The sequence below is a fragment of the Lycorma delicatula genome, chromosome 3 (genome assembly GCF_047948215.1).
Source record: "Lycorma delicatula isolate Av1 chromosome 3, ASM4794821v1, whole genome shotgun sequence".
In the NCBI taxonomy this organism is placed as follows: Eukaryota; Metazoa; Arthropoda; class Insecta; order Hemiptera; family Fulgoridae; genus Lycorma; species Lycorma delicatula.
The window spans coordinates 58,016,683-58,040,493 of record NC_134457.1 but is presented as its reverse complement, the minus strand read 5'-3'; the positions used below and the strand labels follow the sequence as shown (position 1 = coordinate 58,040,493).

General features: G+C 28.6%; 1 protein-coding gene across 5 annotated transcripts in view; it reads right to left on the bottom strand.

The window, feature by feature from the left end:
- btsz (bitesize) overlaps positions 1-23,811 on the bottom strand; it is a 393,986-nt gene that overhangs the window by 318,951 nt on the left and 51,224 nt on the right. The window contains exon 1 of one of the 5 annotated variants that reach the window (XM_075359871.1): positions 2,629-2,849. The exons of the other annotated variants lie outside the window; for them this stretch is intronic. Coding sequence (XP_075215986.1) covers positions 2,629-2,636 — 8 coding nt within the window. The 5' untranslated portion in view covers positions 2,637-2,849. Of the gene's footprint in view, positions 1-2,628; positions 2,850-23,811 lie in introns of those variants that run through there. 5 annotated transcript variants of the gene reach the window in all.

Below are 23,811 nucleotides of genomic sequence, written 5' to 3'. Positions count from 1 at the left end.
TAGAATCGTACTACCAGAAAACCGGATATTAAACTGTAAAAAAATGTACTATTAAAACAGAACCTGCAATAGTAAGATATAGATCACAAGACAACTTAACAATTAAATATTTCAAAGCAATTATTGGCCACAAGATTTTATACAAAACGAACTGATTAACCGAACCTCAAAAAAAAAAAATATATATATACATATGAATACGTACAAACTGATTCTAAATTGCACGGCAATCTCTCGGGAGATGGTTCTACAGCCAATAATAAGAAAAAAGTTGATATAAACATAGGTCAGAAAACGGTTCGTTATAATTTCGGCCGAGAAACATTTAGCCTATTACAGATGCCTATTAGACGAATAATTATTTAACTATTAAACGTTCCGGCTAGCATGGATTCGCCAGCTGAACTATACATTGAATAGAATGGCGGCCACATTGAGCAACTGCTTTGAAGAAATGTTTCAGCTTTATCAGGTAACCCCATTTTGATATTTAATAATTTTTAGAAAAAATCAAAAAAGGATTTGATTTTGATTTTTTAAATCTATTTCTTATTCATTTTTTTCTGTTACTGACAAGTATTGTTTTCATTTACATTATTGTTCGTACATTGATGAAAATTATTTTGTTTAAAACCGTATCACTTTTCTGATCCAGTTTGTGTTTTGTTTCTAATTAAAATTGACCTTCTAAAACTTGTGTTTAATTTTAACAAACTTTATTTATATCAATTTTCTCAGAACTTCTCTACAAAGTTGATTAGAGAGATTTTTATTTGTTTATTGGCAAATTAACGTTATTTTATTCCATACCTAAAAAGGTTTCCGACAAAACCTTTCGTATTTTATCCTGTTTTTCTTAAAAATTAAGTAAGATAGAAGTCTGGGACCACTTGTATTCAATTTCTTAGATTAAAAACCTAAGGAACCACCAAGTTTACCCCTCGATTTATACCCCAGTAATTTTAGTACGCTTTAATTTCACAGAAGGGCAGAAAGCAGGGCTAAATGTTTCGCGAGCAAAAACTCGCAAACGAATCATTTTCTGACCTGTTTATATGAACCTTTTTCTTATTTTTGGCTATAGAATCATCTCTCGAGACTTCCGTGCAATTTGGAAGCACCTCCTGTATACATACAGGTTTTCAAATTAATTGAAAAAATTATGTTTTTAATTCATGTCCTTCAATTTTTTTTATAAGTGTTCTAAATAAATTTCCATCGTTAAGGGAGGGCGCCTAAATTTTTTGTTCAGTTATGATATTAATATCATTTAAATTACACTTCTATATCGCACGCACAAGCTTCAAGCTTATGTGGCGATATCATCAAGCAAAGAAAAAAAAATCAAAATTAGATTCAGATTACTTCACATGAGTTTTATTACTATTATTTGGCCTGTACTCACGAAATCCTTAGTTATTAATTATATTTAGTTTTCCATAAAATACAAGGACATAATGAAAAGAGAATAATTTGAGCATTGTATAAACAAAATTTCAATTTTATATCGGATATAAAATTAAAAATACAAACAAACCGAATTTCATTCGAATTATAAAAGTGTAAAATAATAAGCTACATAAATATGAGAGTTTAGCAATAAAAAAATTACCACTAGTTGCGCAGACACCTGAATAATAATATATATTTACCTGAATAAAATAGTTAATAATCTTGTATTATATAGTTTTTTCATGGCCGTTGTATAATTTTAAACACCTACGGTATAATCAGACTGAAAATAAGAAACCTGTGAAAACGTGTACCCCGTTGGGCCCACGACGCACTTTACTAACAGGCTGAGTGCGCCCTTACAGGTACACGACGCCATTTAAAAAAGAACTCGTGTACCAGTACGAACGCACGCGTCGCAAACGTGTCAAAATGTTCAATTAATAACAATTTTTATTATATTTTTAAGAACAAAATTTTATTATTTTATTTAACTTATTCCCGAGTGAAGACTTAGGATGTTCTACAGTAATTAAGCATGCAATAAACTATTGGAAATTATTATTGTACCTTATATTATATTTTTAGTGCGTTTGATTTGTGTTTTTAAGTTTAAAAAAAAGTATTATCATTATACCAGTGGAAGAAGTAATAAATAAATAAAATACATAAATAAATAGTTTTTGAATAATTTTAGATTTTATTTTTATAAAAATAGAAAATTATAGTAACTGAATCTTCCGTTTTCATACGAGTAGTAAATATTTATTCTATAATAACTTATTGACTCACTGAAAAAAAGATTAAAATGCGTAAAATAGGAAGAATTTTATTAATACCTTTTTTATTTATTTCGAGGCTCATCGTATACCTTATTTATATTATAAACTATTTAGTATTAAATTATGAATTAATTTAATTAATTAAATTTAGGAATAAATGACTGATATGAATGTTTAATTACTGAAACCATGTTTTATGTACTCGTATTTAATGTTCGCACAAAAACATTTTACAATTACACTATAAAGTTAACGAACGTTTTTTATTTTTTTTTAAATTAATTTTATTTTTTTAAACATAATAGGTTTAAATATTAAGAAGAAAAATCAATCAGATTAAAAACAATTTAAATCACATTAAAAATTGAAATATAAAAATGATATGATTACTTACAAAACCATAAAACACAGTAGCCATTTATTAATGAAATACAAAATTTAATTAAATCGATTTAATATTATACACAAACACAAGCACATAATAATAAAAATAATAATTGATATTAAATTAAATCATTAATATAAATATCACGCACAAGTCACACACAAAAATAAGGAAATAATACGGAGACTTGCAACGAACGGAACAGTGACTTTAATGGTGGGAAAAGATCCGAGACGAGTCTCCTTTTCCGACTGAGTTGTGAACTACTAACTTTAGTCGGACTCAGTGTTACCAACTCTGTAACAGAAACTATTTTCTCCTTCACTACATCTGAAGAAATATAAAATTGTTTATGATAAAACAGAAGCCCATAAAACAATTTTATTACTAATTTATGTACTTGTAATCACTATAATTAAGCATAACGGTTAACTTTTCAACTCTTTACAACAGCATTTATTTCATACAACAAAATTACGCAATGTAATTTTAATGAAAAAATACAAAATATTATTAATAACTTGGTAAAAGTGAACAGTATTATGTTTTATGTGATAATTAAATACAATTTGAAAACAATATTTATTTAATATACAATAAATAATTTACTACTTTAATTTACAATCGCTATTTATAAATACAATAAAATAGCTACAAAATTATTAATCATTTTATAAATAAACTCTTATAATCCATTTTCACAATCTGTATGAAAATTAAAAATGGAAAAAATTGTAAAACGTTACAATAATAGTATATCCAATGAATAGGAGTTAAATTTTACACGCGCACACACACACACACACACACACACACACAAATTATCGTTTAACTTATTAAAATAACATAATTCTCATAGATATATGCGAACCTATCCGGCCCGTCTAGCCACAACCTGGACCCTCGCGGCTCAGGCGAATTCCGAAGTCAATTCAGGGGTTCCTCGAGGCCTACCCCATGGCGGCAGAGCTTGCTTCGCTTGCCATTCCCAATTTGCCAGGAAGACCCGCGCCCTGGACACCAGAAGATCTTAATTCGGTCGGTACTCCCATCTATCCAAAGGGCTACACTCCCTGGACCCCCGCACTGTACGTTATCCTCATGGTTGTGTGAATAAAACTGATGATAATAATTATATTATTCAGGCTTTAAAGAACTTTAAAAAAAGAAACTAAATTTAAAAAAAGAATAATAGTGACTATGGTAACTTAAGTACACACACCTTTGACGACGAAAAATTCATAACTTACTTCTTTATCGTGGTAACAGAAATATAATAATGAAATAAAAGGATTAATCTATTTTTTCATTAATGAATATCTTTAATCTTTAATTCAACCTCCTTGCGGGCCTATATAATAATAAGAAATAATGAACATTTTTAATATCTTAACCTTCAAGGGAGGGCCTCGATCGATGGCTTAAAACCTTCCCTGGGATAAGACGAATGTTTCCTGCAAATCTGAAATTAATCAGTCGGTTGGTTCTCGCGTGATGCGATAAAAAACAGAAACTTTATATATATATATATATATATATACACACACACATTTCCGATTAACCGTGATCTGTTAGATCGAGAGTGTACCTGATGTATGCAAAGTTAGCCTTCAACCTACTAACAAATACTCTTGTTTGAATTTTGAAAATCGGACGATTGTTTGCAGAGATATTGTAAGAGCACCCCATTGCACCTCCCAAAACAGCACCACAGGAGCACCCCGTTTGTTACCAGTTGATGGTGATGATTGATCTAGCTCCCACGAGATGCTCGCTTACCTCACCACTCTAGCCTCGCATGTAGTCACCACGAGAAGTCCATTATTATTAAACAGAAATTTTTGAATTTATTTAATATTATTTTATTTAACGTAAATTTAATTCTTTTATTTTAGTATTATTATCCATTCGGCTGATTTGAATTATCAGTTCATATCCAGATCACATAGTGACAAAAACTCAAAGTTCGCAGTTCGTTAACACAATTCATTAAAATTTGTGCTTCAACCGGCAAATCTCCACTACTACTTTTTTCGTGATGAGATATATTTAAAACTCTTCTCAGTTGTGCCAAGTAACATGGTAAAAATTTGGTTGCGATTGTTTATCCCGAACAAACCCTCTTTCCCTTTATAAAATAGTATAGAGCAGAGATGATGTAGGAAGAAAAAACACCACGAAACGACCGTGTACGCAATTATTGATGATTTCTGTTATAAACAAGTTCTGTTTAAGGAAAATTAATTTAAAAAAAGTAGTTCAAGAAGTGGATAATACTAACTATCAAAATTTTACACTCTTACTGTACGTTTAGGTTATTTTGTAAGCTTTTACAATCTGTATACATAAACTTTTTACGATCGGTTTAAATTTAATCTTCCTTTCTGTTCTAAACAAATCTTTTAACCTGAGCATAATTATTATATACAACGTCCTCAGTTATGAGTTATATATATTTCAATCTTTAACTTCCTCTACAGTTTTTACCATTCATTCTTACCTTCGACTATTAGCAAGTTAACTAAACTCACTTATCTAGTTCGTTTCTTTACAAATTCTGCCTCAAGCTTCTACCGCTTCGTCTTTAGACTTCTTCACTTCGAATTTTATCAACCCATCTAATTTTCTACATCCTTCTGTAACACCATAACTAAACGAGTTGTTTCCTTTTCTTTCTGATTTTATAATTGTCATTCTTTCGCTAACACAAAGCGCTACATATTTAAAATAAAATCATCATATATTAAATTTTACTTTAGAAGTTTCTAAACTTTATTTTTGAGAAAATTTATATTTAAAATACTGAGATATTTTAATAATCAAATTATTAATTAAAAAGTTTTTTAGGTTTTTAAATAAAAACAAAAATCCGTAAGTATATACTAACGCAATAGAGGATACGTTTAAAACCAAGAGTTACTCTAAGATTCTTAAAAAGAACAGACAATAAAGCGATATAAAAGAATATTAACAGGCATGCAATCTTTGTTCACGACACCGTCCAAGCTGCACGATTAAATTACAAGCGACACTCTTACTCGGCCTCATCTGAAATTAGTTTTGTGTATTAGGCATGTCCATAAAACGCGTAAACACACTTTTACTTTTCCTCTACAACAAAGAAAGTACTGAAGCTTAATCGTGAAAATGTTTAACGACGATTTTTTTAGTAATTTATACATTATCAAACATTTCAAACGGTTTTTTATTAAATGAATTTATTCCATCCAATTTTGGAAAATTTATATTACGCATAAACACAGGTACTTTTCTCTAAATCGGTTCAAAGGTAGAAAAATAATGAATTTAATGAATACAATTTTATATATCAGTTTTTCTATTGAAGATTGACATCTACTAAGATTTTCACCTAACAAAAACAATAAAATGGGATATAAAATCTAACTGAAAGGATTGTTAAAGACCTTCCATTTAGAGGGTATTCAATTCGGTCCGGATGTCAAACTCAGGTCTCGAGTCGAAAGATAATTCATATTTATTCAGGATGAAAGCAGCAAATTATTTATCGACTGTTTATCAAACGTATTACTTTTCCTTCAGACAATAAATATCCATTCGATATTATACTCGGGAGGTATTGCGGCAAATAGATGAAGAAAGAAGCATTTGGAAAAATATAGTTAAAAGAAGAGACAGACTTATAGGCCACATACTAAGGCATCCTGGAATAGTCGCTTTAATATTGGAAGGACAGGTAGAAGGGAAAAATTGTGTAGGCAGGCCACGTTTGGAGTATGTAAAACAAATTGTTGGGGATGTAGGATGTAGAGGGTATACTGAAATAAAACGACTAGCACTAGATAGGGAATCTTGGAGAGCTGCATCAAACCAGTCAAATGACTGAAGACGAAAAAAAAAATTATACTCGGGTTTTTTAAAGAAACTTTGCTTATCTTTGCTTACCCTTGCTCATCGGTAGGATCGGACGTTAATATCAAACAGTACTATAAAGAAACCACACCACATTTTAAGTAAAGTCATAGATAAAATTTTAATTAAATTTACCGTAAATCCATCCCTCAAGTTTCATTAAAATAGTTTGGAACGTTTATCCAAGATGCAAGAATAAAACAAAAACTTATAGGTTAGCTTAACTGGTTTACTTTTGGAAAACAAAATGATATTATACTAATATATTTTGGTCGATGCTTAATTAAAGAAAAAAAAACTTTCCAACCAGATAATGTAAGTCGTTTTTGATAATTAACCTAAGTATCGTCATTTAAAAAATTTAAAAATACAGCGGAACAGTAATAGCGATCATCTGATACGATGGTAAATGTATGTGTATGCATGAGTGTGTGTACGTTGGAACGTGAGTGCGCGAAAAGAGTACTTGTTAATGCTACTGTTATGCAACTAATGGAAATAATGTCGAGCCGTCTGTTATATAGGCTATAACATCAGAAGTATGATATTCCAGTACTCACTCAATCAAGGTAAAATATTAAACACACACACACACACACATATATATATATATATATATATATGTAACTTTAATAAGCTTAATAAGAGGAAGAGAATTAACAACCGAACAGCATTATCATTCGTTAACCGGTTTTAACCGCACGTAACATAACTCTATAACATAATAAATAAATTTAATACACGACAGGTATGAAGTGTGTAAGCTATTACATTTATATAGAATAATTATTAAAAAGAATATTTGATAACAGAAATGAAAACTAATAAAAGTTAATAATATAAAATATATATTTAACACGTGATTTTAATGTGCACGTACTAAATAAAAGATATTATAAAAAGGAAACAGTAATGGATAAAGTTACGTATATAAAATGATGATTTAGTATCCATAGCCTATAAGAGTATATAAATAAATATATTTAAAATATCTAAAAGAGACTATTTCTAAATAAAATAAACAAGATACTTAAATTAAAAATATAAAACTACCAGCTAAGGCAGGTCAGTTAACGTTAAACGAAGCAAGTTGTGAAACTTGATGCCGGCTTCTGTTTTACAGAAATTCTTAATAAAGTTAACTTTAACGTCTAAGTTACTAGTCAACATATAAAAAAGGATTTGGCTTTACAAATCCCCAAATATTGATTTTATAAAATAACTTTAATTTTTATATAAAATCAACAAAGGCAATTAATCGATCATTCCGATTTGTATATTTCTGAATGGATTACTTAATGAAACTTATGAGATAAATTTATCTTAAAACTCTGAAATTTTTCTCCAAATATAAATTGTTGAATTTATATTTTTAAGTCTTTTACCACTTTTAAACGAAAACAGTTTTCGTATTTATTATAATAACCTTGAAATGGATTTTCGCAAAAATAAACGATCAAATTGAACAGCTACATTCCAAAATTTCCTAAATCATTTTCTCAAATTGTTGGAAAACTAAAAAAAAAACACTAATAATTTGTTCAATAGTGAAAAATGTCATCTGAAAATTTGTAAATATTTTATGTTTTAATAGATAGATCATCTAATTTTTTCTAATTCTAGAGTTAACGTACGGCTAGATTTTCCAAAATTAAAATAAGAGTCGATTCGAAAGCATCCTAAATCAGTGACTTAGTTTGGAATGAACTAAGTAATACTGTTTAGCTAAAGATATTACTTAAGATTAATGACAAGGAGAAATTAATGGCCAGTTAAAACTTTCCATTGTAATAAATTTATTAAAATAATTTACAAAAAAAAAAATATATCCGTACATGTAAGAGATTCTGGTGAAAAGGGAAAACAACAAAAGTAAATATAAAAAATATAATATTTTTTAAAAATTATAAAAATGGTTCATTTTCTTTATTGATACCGCCGTAAACCATTGTATCGTTTCCATTACACTCTGTTCCCGAAGCATTATAAAATATTTCTTCATCATTAAGGGACAGATATTGTAAAAGATAAAGAACATCGTTCTTTTTATCTTTGCTTATGTGGCTGACAGACTGAATATTTGGAATATCATATGCTTCATTTATCTGCACATTTTTTTTCAACTCTTCCTATGTATCTGGAGTGCTAAAGTAAACTTATTTAGTTTGTATTTTTTGAGAATCCTTGCTATAAATAAGTACTCGCCGATCAACAAGTTTGAACGGAAGATTTTGTTTAACCACAGTTTTTTGATATTGTTTATAGTCATACACTTGCCACTCTTGACCTAGTACTTTCAATAATTCAGTAAAACTAATAGTATAAACGCGTATACACGTACATACACATCTTATAGTGTTGTTGCGTTGTGGTTAATATTGCAGCCTCTCAATCAGCTGATTTGTTGACTTAGGCTTCTTTGGAAAACCACCATATGACTTGGGCCAATTTGGAAAAAAAATTTATTAAAGCACTAAATAAAACATTGCAGTATATTCCCATATGACATGACTACTAGATAAACTCTAACCTAACCTATTTTCTCCAACTCTAGCTTATTTTTGACAAAAAATGATATGATGGTTTACTTCGCATCGCATAAACGTCTATCACTTTGAATTTAGTAAGTTTTTTAATAACACATCTAACTTTTTGGGCTAAATGAACGAAAATACAAAGAAAAATCTGATGATGGAATTCTGTTTCTACAATCTTAATTATGCATAAACTGATGAATAAAACGGTAATTAATGATACATAAAATTATATCTACCCAAATTTTAAGTAAAACGTTAACAGTTAAAAAAATGCAGATGGACCGCAACACTCCGTATCAAAAATGTACAACGCAGTTCTTTCCCTAATATGCATCTCAAAACTATGCAGGGACGCCACGGCCACTGAGATTTATCGTTATTTTATAAGAGTTACGCTGATAGCATCTTTTTAAATTTATTATTTTTAGTTTTAAATCTGTCAAATGTTATGTCCCGAATCAATAAGGCTACGATCTAAGTTTTATTTCTAATTATTTTTTATCTCTCAATAAATAATATTTAATTTGGATGAAAATAAGTTAAAGTTGCAAATGATATGTTTGGTGTCCACTTGTTTTTTTCTCCTGTTTAGTCTTCCGGAATTACCATCAGATATTACTTCAGAGGATATGTATGAGTGTGTAAGTGAAGTGTAGTCTTGTGTACAGTCTCAGGTCGACCATTTCTGAGATGTGTGGTTAACTGAAACTCAACCACTAAAGAACACCGGTATCCAAGATCTAGTATTCAAATTCGTATAAAAGTAACTGCCTTTACTAGGATTTGAACTTGGAATTCTCGACTTCGAAATCAGCTGATTTGCGAAGACACGTTCACCACTAGACCAACCCGGTGGGTTGCATTTTGTTACCTAGACAACAATAACCGCCTACCAGTTGCGTAGCCAACCAAGATGCAGTTTGATTATTCTGTAACATACCGGCTGTTCAATATCTGGAAATTTCTAATACAATCGGCATTGTATTATAAAAACTGTGATTACAGACTATCTTTATCCATTTCGTAATTACAAGGGACAGACAACTGCTAACATTAATTTATTCACTTAGTTTTTTTTAATAGGAAATTAAAATAAAAAATGTACATAACTACGTGAATATATGTTTGTGTCTATCTGTATGGGTATGTGTGTGTGTGTCTGTGTACACGCGCGCGCATAAATAAACAGGAAGCCGCGACTGGTTGCCAAAAGATAAGCAAGCTGGGAATGTTAGAAGCTTTGGGAAACATTAATGTATGGATTGACCTTACCATTATGTACGATTACATAATTATGAATTATGTACCATATGTATGAATTTCATACCGCACAAAAATCTTTTTAAATATCTTTACCGCCACTTTTGTAGTCAACATAAAGGGAATAGTATTACACAAAAGTCAACTAGTCCTTCAAAATCAGTAATGGTTTGAAAAAAAGGAATTTTAATATACATAAATGAAAAAAAACTGTTGTGTAATTAGGCGCAATAATACCAACTATTTTCGTTTTCCGACGCCTTCATTATTTCGCAGTCAGAAATGAACTCATTTTCAGAGACGCACTACATAAATTCGATTAACTAGTAGACCCTACACATAAGCATCAAGTTTCAAATTACTCACTACAGTGACTCACTGCATAAGCACATATTTACATAAACCACTACTAAGTCAATGTAATCTCAAATTGAGGTTATGTTGACCTCAAAGGATAACACATTTATCGACCTTAAATTGAGCGTAACTCAAGAAGGAATCAACCAATCTTCATGAGATTTTTACATGTATAACGTCAGATACACTACTACAACATATTTCAATTTCAATGAAATGTATGCAGTAGTTTTGGAAATTTTCTAATTTCAAATTTTATACATAGAACTTCTCCCGGAACTTTCATAACCTATATTACTCGTAAAAATATTGAAAAAAGTTCATACAAACATATGCCCTAAAAATGCTTCGGTTGCGGGTTACGACAACTGAAAGATTTCGCTCGGATTTCAGCTATCCGCTGAAATTAGGTCGTATTGAAATATTTAAGATGTTAATTAAGGGATAAAATTAGTGATTTCTTATGGTTATTGACATGAGAAATCTAATAAAATAAGTACCAGAACCGTATCTGCAGTAGATTTTGAGAAATTTGGGGTGAAATCCGATAAATATCCTTTTTTCTATGTTTGACGTACAATAACTTTATTAAATGGGTAATAAACGCATAAAATTAAAAAAAAAAAACTTGTAGAGAATTTAATTCTGAACAAAATGGTGTAAGATAAGTAGAATAAAACAAAGAAAAGTAAGAAAAATTCGAATTTTATTTACAAACGGTACACTAGACTAAAATCTATCAGTTTATGATAAACTGATTTAAGTATCAGTTTATAATAAATGTTCAAAAATGAGCCATCCATTTTCAATACACGCTTCAACAAACGCACACACAATAAAAAGCTTCTGTATTGGGTTTGTTGTTTTTTTTTTTTTTTTTTTAGTTCTTTAAAGATAGCTTTATGTTGCTAAGCCACATCCATAATGCGGACAATTAATTCTTCACAAGAATTTATTTGTGTTTTGTATACAACATTTTTATCCATCCCAGATACAAAAATCTAAAGGTATTAGATCAAGTAATTTTGGTAGCCACAACCTCACAACCTGCACGATCGACTTATCTCTCGAAAAAAAATTATGATTTAAGTGAGTAGAAACGGCACGCCATCATACTAAAAGTATACTTTACTTCTCAGTGCTAGAGGAACACCTTCAACCAGCTGCGGCAATTCTTCTTAAAGAAACTGCAATTCTTCTTGAAGTAGATCTCAGAAATTAAGCGCCCAGTTAATATGAACGGTCCAAACAGATGATTAAATTGAAGGCCGCATCATACATTGACGCTAAATCGGTGTTGAAAATTGTCTTCCACCGTTTCATGAGGATTTATTTCTGTCCGTGTATGCTCACAAGGTAAATTTGTTGACGCCATCTCGAATGAAATTCGCCTCGTCTATAAACAAAACATACTTGTACAGTTGTCGACTTGTATTCCACCAATTGCAGAACTCAAAGCGAAGCGGACCATATCCTGCGTGTAGATGATGAACTGGCTGTTTATGATAAGGATAAAACTTGTTTTAAATGACCTCCAAACCATCGAATACGAAAATCCGATCCTGTTAGAAAGACGTCGTGTATGGAAAATTGGACTGCAGTGAACTACGTCGATAATAATTTCATCTATAAGAGCGTCGTGTTGGATAAATCGTTGGTAAGAAAACTAGGTAGTGAACCTATCCGAAGATTGCGAAAAGTCGCGCTAATTATTTTGGGATCTGAAATCCTGCGATTCGAAAAACGTATTTCATATTCTACTGCAGCAGCTTTATCTTTACCACCATCCAAAATGAGTACCATATCAGCGTATTTCTCTATGGTTAATAAGTACGACACTACTTCAATAGCAAACCGATCACGTTCAAACAGAAAACCTTCGCTAACTACAGTACAATTCACAGTACCCGATATACTTAAAGTACCTCACAAAATTATTTAAATATTAATACATTGTTGATGAACTGAATTATTTCATTGCTAACTTTGAGACAGTAATTTTTCAAATAGTTTATTATATTTCTGTCATTTGTAAAATAAAGTTATTTTGTAAGTAATTTTTATTTTACAATTGTTGTGTAATTTCCAATTTTTTTTAAATTTTTTAACAATAAATTTTGTTTTTACAAATTTTTCACATCACCAAAAACGAATTTGGTTTATGTTTACATTAAATAAGTACTTTTCTGACAAATGTAGTAATGTAGTTTCTAGATAAAATTCGAATTTTTCTAACTTTTCTTTGTTTTATTCAACTTACATAACACTAATTTGTTCTAAATTAAGTTCTGTACAAGTTTTGTTTATAGGTTTTACGCATTCATTACCCAGTTAACAAAATTATTGTACGTTAAATAAAAACAGGGTTTTTTTACCCCGATATATTGTTTTTCACCCCAAATTTCTTAAGAACTACTGCAGATACGGTTGTGGGCCCTATTTTATTCGATTTTTCAGGTCAAAACCATAAAAAATCACTACTTCTGTTTCTAAATTAATGTACAAAAAATTTCAGTACAATCCCGTTCACCAGGGTTAGCTATTATCCGAGCAAACTTTTTCACTATCAGTAACTCGCAAACGAAGCATTTTACGATATATGTTTATATGGTCTTTTTCCATTATTTTCACAAGTAGAATATGTTATCGTGAGATCTTCGTGATAAACTCTGTATATAGGCAAATGTACGTATAAGGAAATGTGTAAGGAAACTACATTTTAAGTGAATGGTATTTTCAGTCCTCCATACCTCAAAATATAAAGAAAATTCAATTTCACCCCCTAATCACTCCAAGCGACCGAAAATAATGGCGTTCTTTTCTTCGAAAAGTCGATAAAAACCAGTTTATACAGAGTAAATTATTTACTTCATTAATATTTTTCCCGGACCGAGTTTAAATAATGTTTTCTATTCAAGCTTAATCTTAAACAAATAATTTAAAAAAAATAATATAAAGTATAATTTTTATATAAAAAGGTCAAGTTAATTAGAATTAAAAATAAAATCTTAATTAAACGTGAAAAATGTTTAATGTAATTCATTAAAGAAACAGAGAAAAAATATATTTAAATTTATTTCGTTGTATTATTAAGAGAATTTAAACGAACACAACAGATAAAATCGTGCATTTTATTTAATTTAAAATCGTTGCTACTGTATCAATTTGTCTCGCAGTCGCTGACCTATGTTGATTACACGGGTTGTCTTGTCTTTTCTATCTGAACAGTTGAACCAGACCGTTGAAAAACTACTGTAGCTCGAACTTGACAATCAACTAATGCGAGACGGCAATGAAGCAAATAATTTACTCAGCGCGAACGAACTTTTATAAAGCGAATACCTGCAGTTGGACTCTTTTAACTTCAATTATTTTCTTACCGTTTCTGCTGCGGAAGTGCAACCTCGAGTATTATTTATATACTGATAGCACCGTTTTGCAAAGCGGATGTACTAAAATGGAAGAATACAAAGAACGATAAAACACTCCCGTACATTATCATATGTTAATCGGATCAATATTCGTTTAGGAAATACTTTTTTTTAGTACAAAATTATTTAGGATCAATTTTAAACTTTTTAATTATATACTAACTTTCTAACAATTCGAATACAAGCAGATTAAAAAAAATTCTAACTAAAAAATCAGTGGAACTTACACGATAAAATAATTTACACAGAAATGTAAGTATCGAAAATTATATCCTCATTCATTTGTGGAGTTGAATCTGTGTGTTACTTTAAAAACTCTTTATGCCTTAAAATCATAAAGAGTTTAAACATGCCTTACATCTAAGAGAGATTATTTTCATCAAAGTGACATGTACAAACCAAAAATAACTGTAATAAACCTATGGTTTACAACCGTACTTAAACCTTCACTAAATAATAAAAGAAATAATTATTTTTTTTCGTTATACCATTTTTATCAGAATAAACCCAAATTAAAATAAAAAGGATAATACTTTTCGAGCTTAACGACGAAAGAGCATGTGTGATGATCATATCAATTTACAAAGAATTAAGAAATATTCTAGCTGACGTAATGTGTTTTTATAATTTGTTTATTAAAATGTTAGTTGTCGAAAAAATAAATTATTACTAAGAGAAAGAAAAGCCCAAAAGAAAGTTTAAACAAGATAAAGAGATGAACGTATCTAAGAAATTAAACACATTTATGTTATTGTTTAATACTGTAATAAGTTTTTATCAAAATATTTAAGAAAAATTGTGAAATAAAATTATTACGTTTTATCAAAATAAAATATAGAAATTATAAATTATTAATAAAAATAAATAAATTCTTTAGAGATTGGCGTATTTATATAAATTAGTTTTGGTTTAATTTATTTATTAGTAAAATTTATTTTTTATTCAATCATATCTGTATAAAACTATTCATTAATCTATTTATCATTGTTATTATACACCTACATACATAAATTACATTATTTCAAATTTATAAAATTAGATGTATTAGTTGAGAGATCAAAAATTAAAAATAAAGTCTTGATTCAGCTAAATTAATGGTTATTATCTAAAGTATGCATTCAAAGATAGATTTATCAATATTTATTTTGTTATATTTGATTTATTTTATTTGTTTTGATGCTATATAACCTTTAACTCTGTATTAAGCAGAACAATTAGAATTATATAACAATTCTATCATAAGTATTACGCTTTAGTCTGAACATCTCCCATTCTTCCTTTTTGCTTTCTTGTACGAAGTAAAGTTAGTATTGTAATCGCGAAAAATTACGGTTTTCAGATTTCAACGAAAATATCCATTTTGACTAGTTTCGGCGTGACGTTTGTACGTACGTATTTATATCGCATGACTCAAAAACGATTAGCCGTAGAATGTTGAAATTTTTGATTTAGTACTGTTGTAACATCTAGTTGTGCACCTCCCCTTTTGATTGCAATCGACTGGGCGAAAAATGATCAAAATAGCCCAAAATCCAAAAACAATTTGAATTTTTCTTAACTGCAGTAACAAGCCTTTTCAACGATATATCATAAGTGGTACTTATTTTCTCATTCGTTTCAGAGTTATAGCCAAATAAAATTTTAATTAATGAAATATTTGGATCTTACAAGGAGAAGGCATCGTTGTTTCAAATCCGACTTCATATACATTTTTTTTAACTTTTTTTTTAATTTAAATATATTGATTTATTAAAATAATTAATTATTAACCTTTAATTGTAAAAAAAGTTTTAACAATAAATAATAATTCAATAAAAACAATACAAAATAAAAATATGAAAAAATCAGAGGTTATTAGTGAAATAAAATTTTATTTTATGTACTTTTCATTTATATCAAAAATTTTTACAATCACAGGTTAATAATTATTAATAAATATTATTTTATAATTATTATTTTTGGATTTTCTTAGGACAATCTTCTAAAAATTGTAATTTATTTTTTATTTTTTAAATAATTTTATTTAATTATTTGACAGAACAATAAAATGCAATGTTATGTTGGTACTAACTGTACATTTTTGAATTGTATTCAATTTAAAGCGATAGTTGAAAATTATTTTATTAATTCCCGTTGAAATTTGAATTTAATTATTTTTTTAAAAAAATATTTGTATTTAATTTTAGAAAAATTATTTTCATAATTTTGTTTTAAAAATTATTTAATTATGTCATAAAAATTATTTTTCATAATTTCTTTTCTTACAGGAAAAAAAAGTAACTTTTTCAAATGTGCGTAATATGCTTCTTACAACTCTTGTTACGTAATATACTATTATAGATCGGTATTATTCGTATCTTCGTGAATTGCTGATTAACAAAAGTTTCAGATTTCTGGTGTGTCGTACATATAAAAGTTAATAATAATTAAATTATTTCATTTAGTGAACTCCTGCATACTGGTTAAATAAAATTTAACCAGTATAAGTTTAAATGAAGTGCAGCAAAAAATGTGTATATGTAATTTAATAGGTGTACAAGGAAGTCATGTGCTGTCCACATCAGATTTTTTTTAATCAATAAATATTTATCAAATTTATAATTATACTATTATTTATCAATTTGATTACTTTTTTCTGGACTGTATTTCCAATTACAATATTGTATTATAACTCTTATAATGCCTATTACTGCTACTGTGACTTTATTATTAAGTTCATATCTACAGTGTATTTTCGCTATTATTATTTTTTTCTTATTATTTGGTTTGGTATGTTTTTTTATTATTCAAAGTATTGTACTTATTCTCTCTCTCTCTCTCTAGAGAGAGAGAGAAGTACAGTATATATATATTCTTTTGTCTTAATGTGTTCGTTACAATGTGTTTAACTAGTGAACTAAGCAGCCCCGCCCCCGGCCCAGTGAGATGAAGATGGTACATATGAAATATAAATGAAGTGTATTCTTGTACACTCATTCCTGAGATATGTGGTTAATTGAATCCCAACCACCAAAGTATACGGTATTCACTATCTAGAGTTCAAATGCTCATAAAAGGAGTTAACCTTTCCTGGGATCTGAACCTCAGAACCTTCGACTTCGAAAATCAACTCTTAAACAACTGATCTGCGACGACCAGTTAACCACTAGACTAGGGGGTGTGTATATATATAAACAAGATCTCAATATAATCAACTCCACCACCAACGATAACAAAGCATACGATATAACAACTACTAGGGAAAGTGTATTACAACGTGTGTCACTAAAGGAAAAGCTTGCTTTTGAAGAGTTACATCATTCGAAGAAATAGATGGGAAAGAATTTTATTATATTTATTTATTTTATTATAACTTACAATTTATTTCAGAAAAAATCTATTTTTCTGGTAGAGCAATTCAATCTCCCTCAACTTCGTGAACTGATTATATATAAGAAAAAAGAAAAAAATAGTTTAGTCATATTTAATTAAAAATGTTTCAATAATAATAATCCATATCTTACTAACAAAAACCCCAAAATACTAAAACCGAGCGCTTTCAGTTTTTACACTACGATCAAGAGATTTAAAAAATTATTTAAAATCACGTTTATGTAGTCATTGATCAAAGCTCTAGTTCGGTTTTGGCAAAATATTTTCAAAAAATAGTGAAAAAGAATGTAAAAAGAAATAAAAATAAACATAGCTGCTCACATTAAACAAATAGAATAAAATTATTCCCTTTATAAGAATAAAAATTAAAAAAATAAATTAAATGGTAAAAATTATAATCTGTCGTTTTATCAGTTTATCTCATTTAATCGTTTGTATTTTTTATCGATTATTGAAATTAAATAATTGGTTATTATAATAACCAATTAAATGAACCAACGATAAAGTAACACTTATTTAAATATATTTATTTTTTTGCTTATTCTCTTTACTTAAGATTACATTGATAGAACTTAAAATTATTTCTTCCAGGAATCTTAATGCATAAACTAAAGTTTTATGATGCTATAAAAGCTACAATAACACAGTCAAAATGTGAGTTTTATTTTTATTAATTTATTATTTAACGGGAATATAAGAAAATTCAAACTCTATGAAACTAAACAAAAACTTTTAGTTTTAGGATTTTTTTCTATCTTTCTTTTTCCTGTTTAGCCTCCGTGAATTACAGTTCAAGGATTGGTCCTTCAGAGGATGATATGCATGAGTGTAGTATTGTACAGTCTCAGTTCGACCAATCTTGAGATGAGTGGTTAATTGAAACCCAACCACCAACGAACACCGGTATCCCCGATCAACTATTCAAATCCGTATAAAAGTAACTGCCTTTACTAGGACTCTCGTCTTCCAAATCAACTGATTTAGGAAGACGCGTTCACCACTGGACCAGACCGATGGGTAGGATCTTTTTTTTTCTATTGCGATTAAGACTTACGGATGCTAAAAACTAAAGCCTTAATATGTTTAAGTGTGTTGGAGTTCAGACAAAAAAAAAATCATTTTACTATATCCGAATAACGTAATTAATATGATGCTTAAATAAAGTGGATCAAACAATCAACTTGAGGATAAAAACAGTTGAAATGTTTTTTTTTTAAATTCAGTAATAATTAAAATACATACATAAACGGAAAATTAAACCTTTTTCATACTTTAAATAAATATGTATAAAACTCATAATTTAAATTAGATTGCAACAGTACACGTCGATGAATGAAAATGCTCTAAGATCATTACGGTTTCCTATTTATTTAATTAACTAAAATATTTTACTTTAAGAAAGTTACAAAATAATAAAAAAAGTAGCTTAATAGAACTGATTTAATTTAATTAATTAGCTTATTTTTAAACAAATTAACCATCGTAATTAGTATTCGTATATCAACCGTCCATAAAATTAGTGTAATTTTGTTCCTAAAAGCAAATACTAACTGCCTTGTTACAAGTGTTTTTAATTACTTTTTATTCATAGATAAATTATGATGCTAACTAAAATTACAAAGCAGAACGATAGCATTTCATTTTAAATGAATTAATTTTATGAAGCTGATTTCAAATTAATTTTAAATAGCATGGAGTAATTTTTCATTGGTTATTAAATACGTTTCTTATTTTTACTAGCTTTAAAAACAAATTGTTACTAATAAATTCATAAAAGATAACAAAATTAAATAATTAAGTAAAAGTAAACAAAATTATTGTTAATTAAATGTACGGGGAAAGTCAATACATAGTACATAGACAATAATGCAGTCAGTTACTTCATTTTTTAAAACAAACTGACCGTCATATAAAACATTTAAAAAAAACTTATAATCAATAAAACGTTAAAAAGTAACTTATAAAACGTTTACACCTAAAATTCTTAGACTATATTTAAGTGGTACTAATCAGGGAACTGCTTTTCCTAAGAATTAAGATTTTTATTAGAGAACTAGTAATTCTGATAAACCAAGAAATGGTGTCACTTGCAAGGATGGGTATTACCATATTTCAACGGGCTCGGCATTCTGATGTGAAATAATATGAAGAAGATAACAGGAAACCACTTCATTCCTCATTCTCATTGGTACATCTGGTATACTTGTTGTTAGGGATAGTTATGTAATCTTTTAGTGACTTTATCTTACATCAGATAGCCTACAACCATTACCGTTACGGTGAATACATGTGCCATAAATTACCCTCACTTTAATCAGATTCTATATTTCTGAATTATCATGAACATACGGAAATCTGTTCTTTAATAAAGTTACAGCTCCTGATTGAGATGTTAGCGAATAGCTAACAGTTGTTAAAGATACCGAACGACTCTTTTAGAATTTATCTTCAAAAATACTTAACTTATTTTAAGTTATTGTGGCGGAGTGGTAGCGTCTCGGACTTTCATCCGGAGGTCCCGGGTTCGAATCCCGGTTTGCCTAACCGGGAAAATTTGCAGCGTGTGAACGTTGCAAATTTTTATTTGGGCTAATGATCATAGAAGTTGAGCCCGTAATCTCATAAAAAGATCATATCACATTACAAAGCGAAGTAAAGAGTTTCGTTGAATACTAGAAACAAATATTTCTGTTTCCTCTTCGACATTTAACATTCACCTTCGATTATTATCGGTTGAACGACTACACCATCGCTCATCAGTAAATAACAAATTGCTTGTTCGCGCAGGCTATGCAAGAGAGCTTGTATTCCCTTACTCTAGAACAACTGGCGGAGATTCATGAAATGATACTTCGCTTCTCTTTTCCTAATCTAAGATTAGGTTTCACTGATACTGGCTCAAGCCCAATTATTATTTCAACTTAAATTCCCGTAGTATCGATAATTTATCGATTTCAGTCAATAATATTATTTCGGGACCGTTCCTGCCTGAATTTAAGAGGACCAAACAATAAAAAATACTATGTAATTGAGTGTATATCAATACATTCAAGATGATATTAACTTAAACTCAAAAATCGATGTAAAGAACTCAATAATGCAAGAGTCTATTTTAAACTTTATCATAAAAAAATAATGATAAAATGATAAAAAATGCTTAATGAAACATTAATATTATGACAATAACTCACCTAAAATAAAAAATAGTCGCAAAATTTAAACTTATCTAATATTTCAAACGAAGACTCACAGTAATGTGAGTCTTAATACAAACGGACACCAAAGTAGATTAATACAAAACAGGCCGTTTAATAATAATTAAAAGACAACACCCTAAAAGATAAAAATCTTCGGTAACTATAAAAATAATTATAAATGATTTTATTGCCATTATATATTTTATCTACACTAAGAAAACAAAATATATACTATAATATTACGTAAAACACTTTAAAATTAATTCATTATCGACAAATAATTTCATCGTGAAGGGAGAGGGGAAATGTGTTATTAAATTCTATATATGCCGTTTTTATGTGAATGCACTTCAAGGAGATTTTCTATTAATTCAAAAAAAAAAACAGAAAGCTGAAATTTTTATAATTCGTTAAGTTAAATTTACCTACACATGAAAAAATATAAAGTTGAAAATCTTTATCATTCATGCGATGAATAACCTTCTATTTTGTAAAAAAGGACATTTTAAAAATATGACTCGCGTATAGATTTTTCATGGAAAAGTAATGTTAAAACGTAAATAAACCCAAAACTTCATCGCAGTATACCTCATTCTTTCTTAAAAACTTGGCAAAGCGTGGTCGTTTCCCTAAAATACTGCTTAACGCACAAAATCAATAATGTTATGAATCATCATAGAACAATTATTCACAGTATATTATAAAATATCATCAAACGACTGGAATAACATGCATTATTATTCACAATATATAATAAAATATCATCAAACGATTGGATTAACATGCATTAATCCGATGGAAAAATTCAAGTTAAATTAAAATAAAAATCCCTTTTGGCTGCAAGATCAAGCGTTGGGTGTGAATCATCAGTTGATGTTACATTGAGCACATCTTCAGCTATAACAGTTTTTTTTTCTTTTTTACGTATCAATCCAGAAAGATCAGCTGTTTATTGATAAGTAGGCAAATAAATTGTCATTAAGAAACTAAACCGTTAATTAAAAATCCTTCAATAACCGAAATAGTCTAATTCTTTTTCTTTTTTTGGAATACTCTTTTTTTTATAAATAAATTCCTGTAAGCAAAATTTGAGTATTTTGGAAGAAGAAATTAATTTTAAATAATTTAACATTTTGAAACTTTGATTTCTGGATTTGTTATTATACTTTTATGATTTTTCTTTGAATCAATAAGGATCAAAGGTAAACTTTGAATCAATACTTCAATTTTTTAGAGGGAAAAACACAATAAATACTGTGCAAGCGAGAATTTTAAACCAACAATTATAGAAACAAATAAAATGAAACAAAACTGCAATTTTACTACTGATTATTAGCTGATACTTATATAAGTTTCAGGAAGAAAGAAAATAAGTCATTTTAATCAGCACGTACATAAAAAAATTAAGATACAAGATAAGATGGATTTCCAAACCGATTACATAACACTGAACCACTTAAAAGCGTGATTACCTTTCTAAAATTGTATATACTCTACTTAGAATTAAGTAACCAATTTATCAATCAATCGATGACATGTGATATTTAAAAAATTAATCAACAAATGTAGAGCTAAACTATCAATAACTCTAAGATTTTAAAAGTACAATGATGTGCGTGACAAGTGAGATAATCCGTAGTACAAGCACGCGTGGGAATAAATAAAACACAACTACAGTAGTTTTAATTTTTAGTAGCAATCTACATATCGTTATTAAAAAAAAATAGACCAGATTGACGAGGTGAAGACACTTTCCACACACAAAAAATAAATAAATGAATAAAAATAAACTCTCACTTTTCTAATAATGCCGTAACAGAAGAATAAAATGAAGGCCAAAGTTGTTTTGCTTTATCCTTTTCTTCACGATAAAAAATAATAAAACATTTCTAATTACATCTCGTGATGGTTTGACATTTGAAAAATCAAGCAATAAAGTGAGTGCATCAAGGTACAATCAAAAAAAATAAATATTACAACAAATACAAATTGTAAAAATAAGATAAACATTGAAAAAAAGGAAGAAATATAGGTCTACATATTTACTAACTAGTTACAACAAATATAAAAAAAATGGACGCTAAAGTAAATAGTCTTATATATTTTTCTTAATTAAATGAAAAAAAAATTATAAAAATTGAAATGGTTGAATCTAATGACGGTTAATTTCCAAGAAATTTTATAGATCCATAAATTGCCAATCTAAATATAATTTTCTCAATATATATATATATTTTTTTTTTTTTTTTTTTTTGCTTAATCACGCGAACAGTATAATGCACATTTTTCTTGAATTAATCACTCGACAGGTTTAATGCATTTTTCCATTCCTTTATATTTTTCAATAACCGTTTATTTCGAATACTTATTTACAATATAATAAATGGATGTCGCGTACCAGTATCTGGTTTATGTACTTAAATGTTCGCTTTCTCTGAGAATTTTTCCCTTTTACCCTACCAAACACACCATATCAAAAATTTTTATATCGTTAACTTGATAATCTACAACCCACCCAAAAAAACTTTCGTTAACTAACTGGAATAATCAATTGTTATTCGTCCAGATAATAAATAACTATTTAAGGATATGCTTATTATTGGTTAAGTGGTCAGGCAATCTATCAACTCAATTCAAAGCAAATTGAACGAAAGATAAATATCTAGTGAGAAAAAAAGTAACTTTTATATGATCTTGCATAGCTAGACATTAAGAAAATAATAAAAATACATCAAAAATGTATTTTATAAAATAATACGTAAGACGTAATACCTTACGCATTAAAGAAAAAAATGCTTGACTTATTTCTATTGATGTTGAGACGGAGTATATTATCACCGAACATCAGTAACTACAGAATATTTCACACAGTTTAAAAAAAATTTTTATTCATTTATAGAATTGTGCGACGTTTGAACTATAAATATTTCTACCAGACTCCAATTGGAGGAAAGAACCAGATATACTTGTAAAAATTTATAAAAAATCGCCAAATCAGTAACTCATAAATTCCATTACAAAATCCAAAAGGTATAAATAGAAATCTAATAGCCATGGATACCAACACCGTTCTACAGATGAATCTCAAATACTCTATAGAACTTAATATCTGTACCTAAAAATTTTCGAATGTGCACCAATACAAAT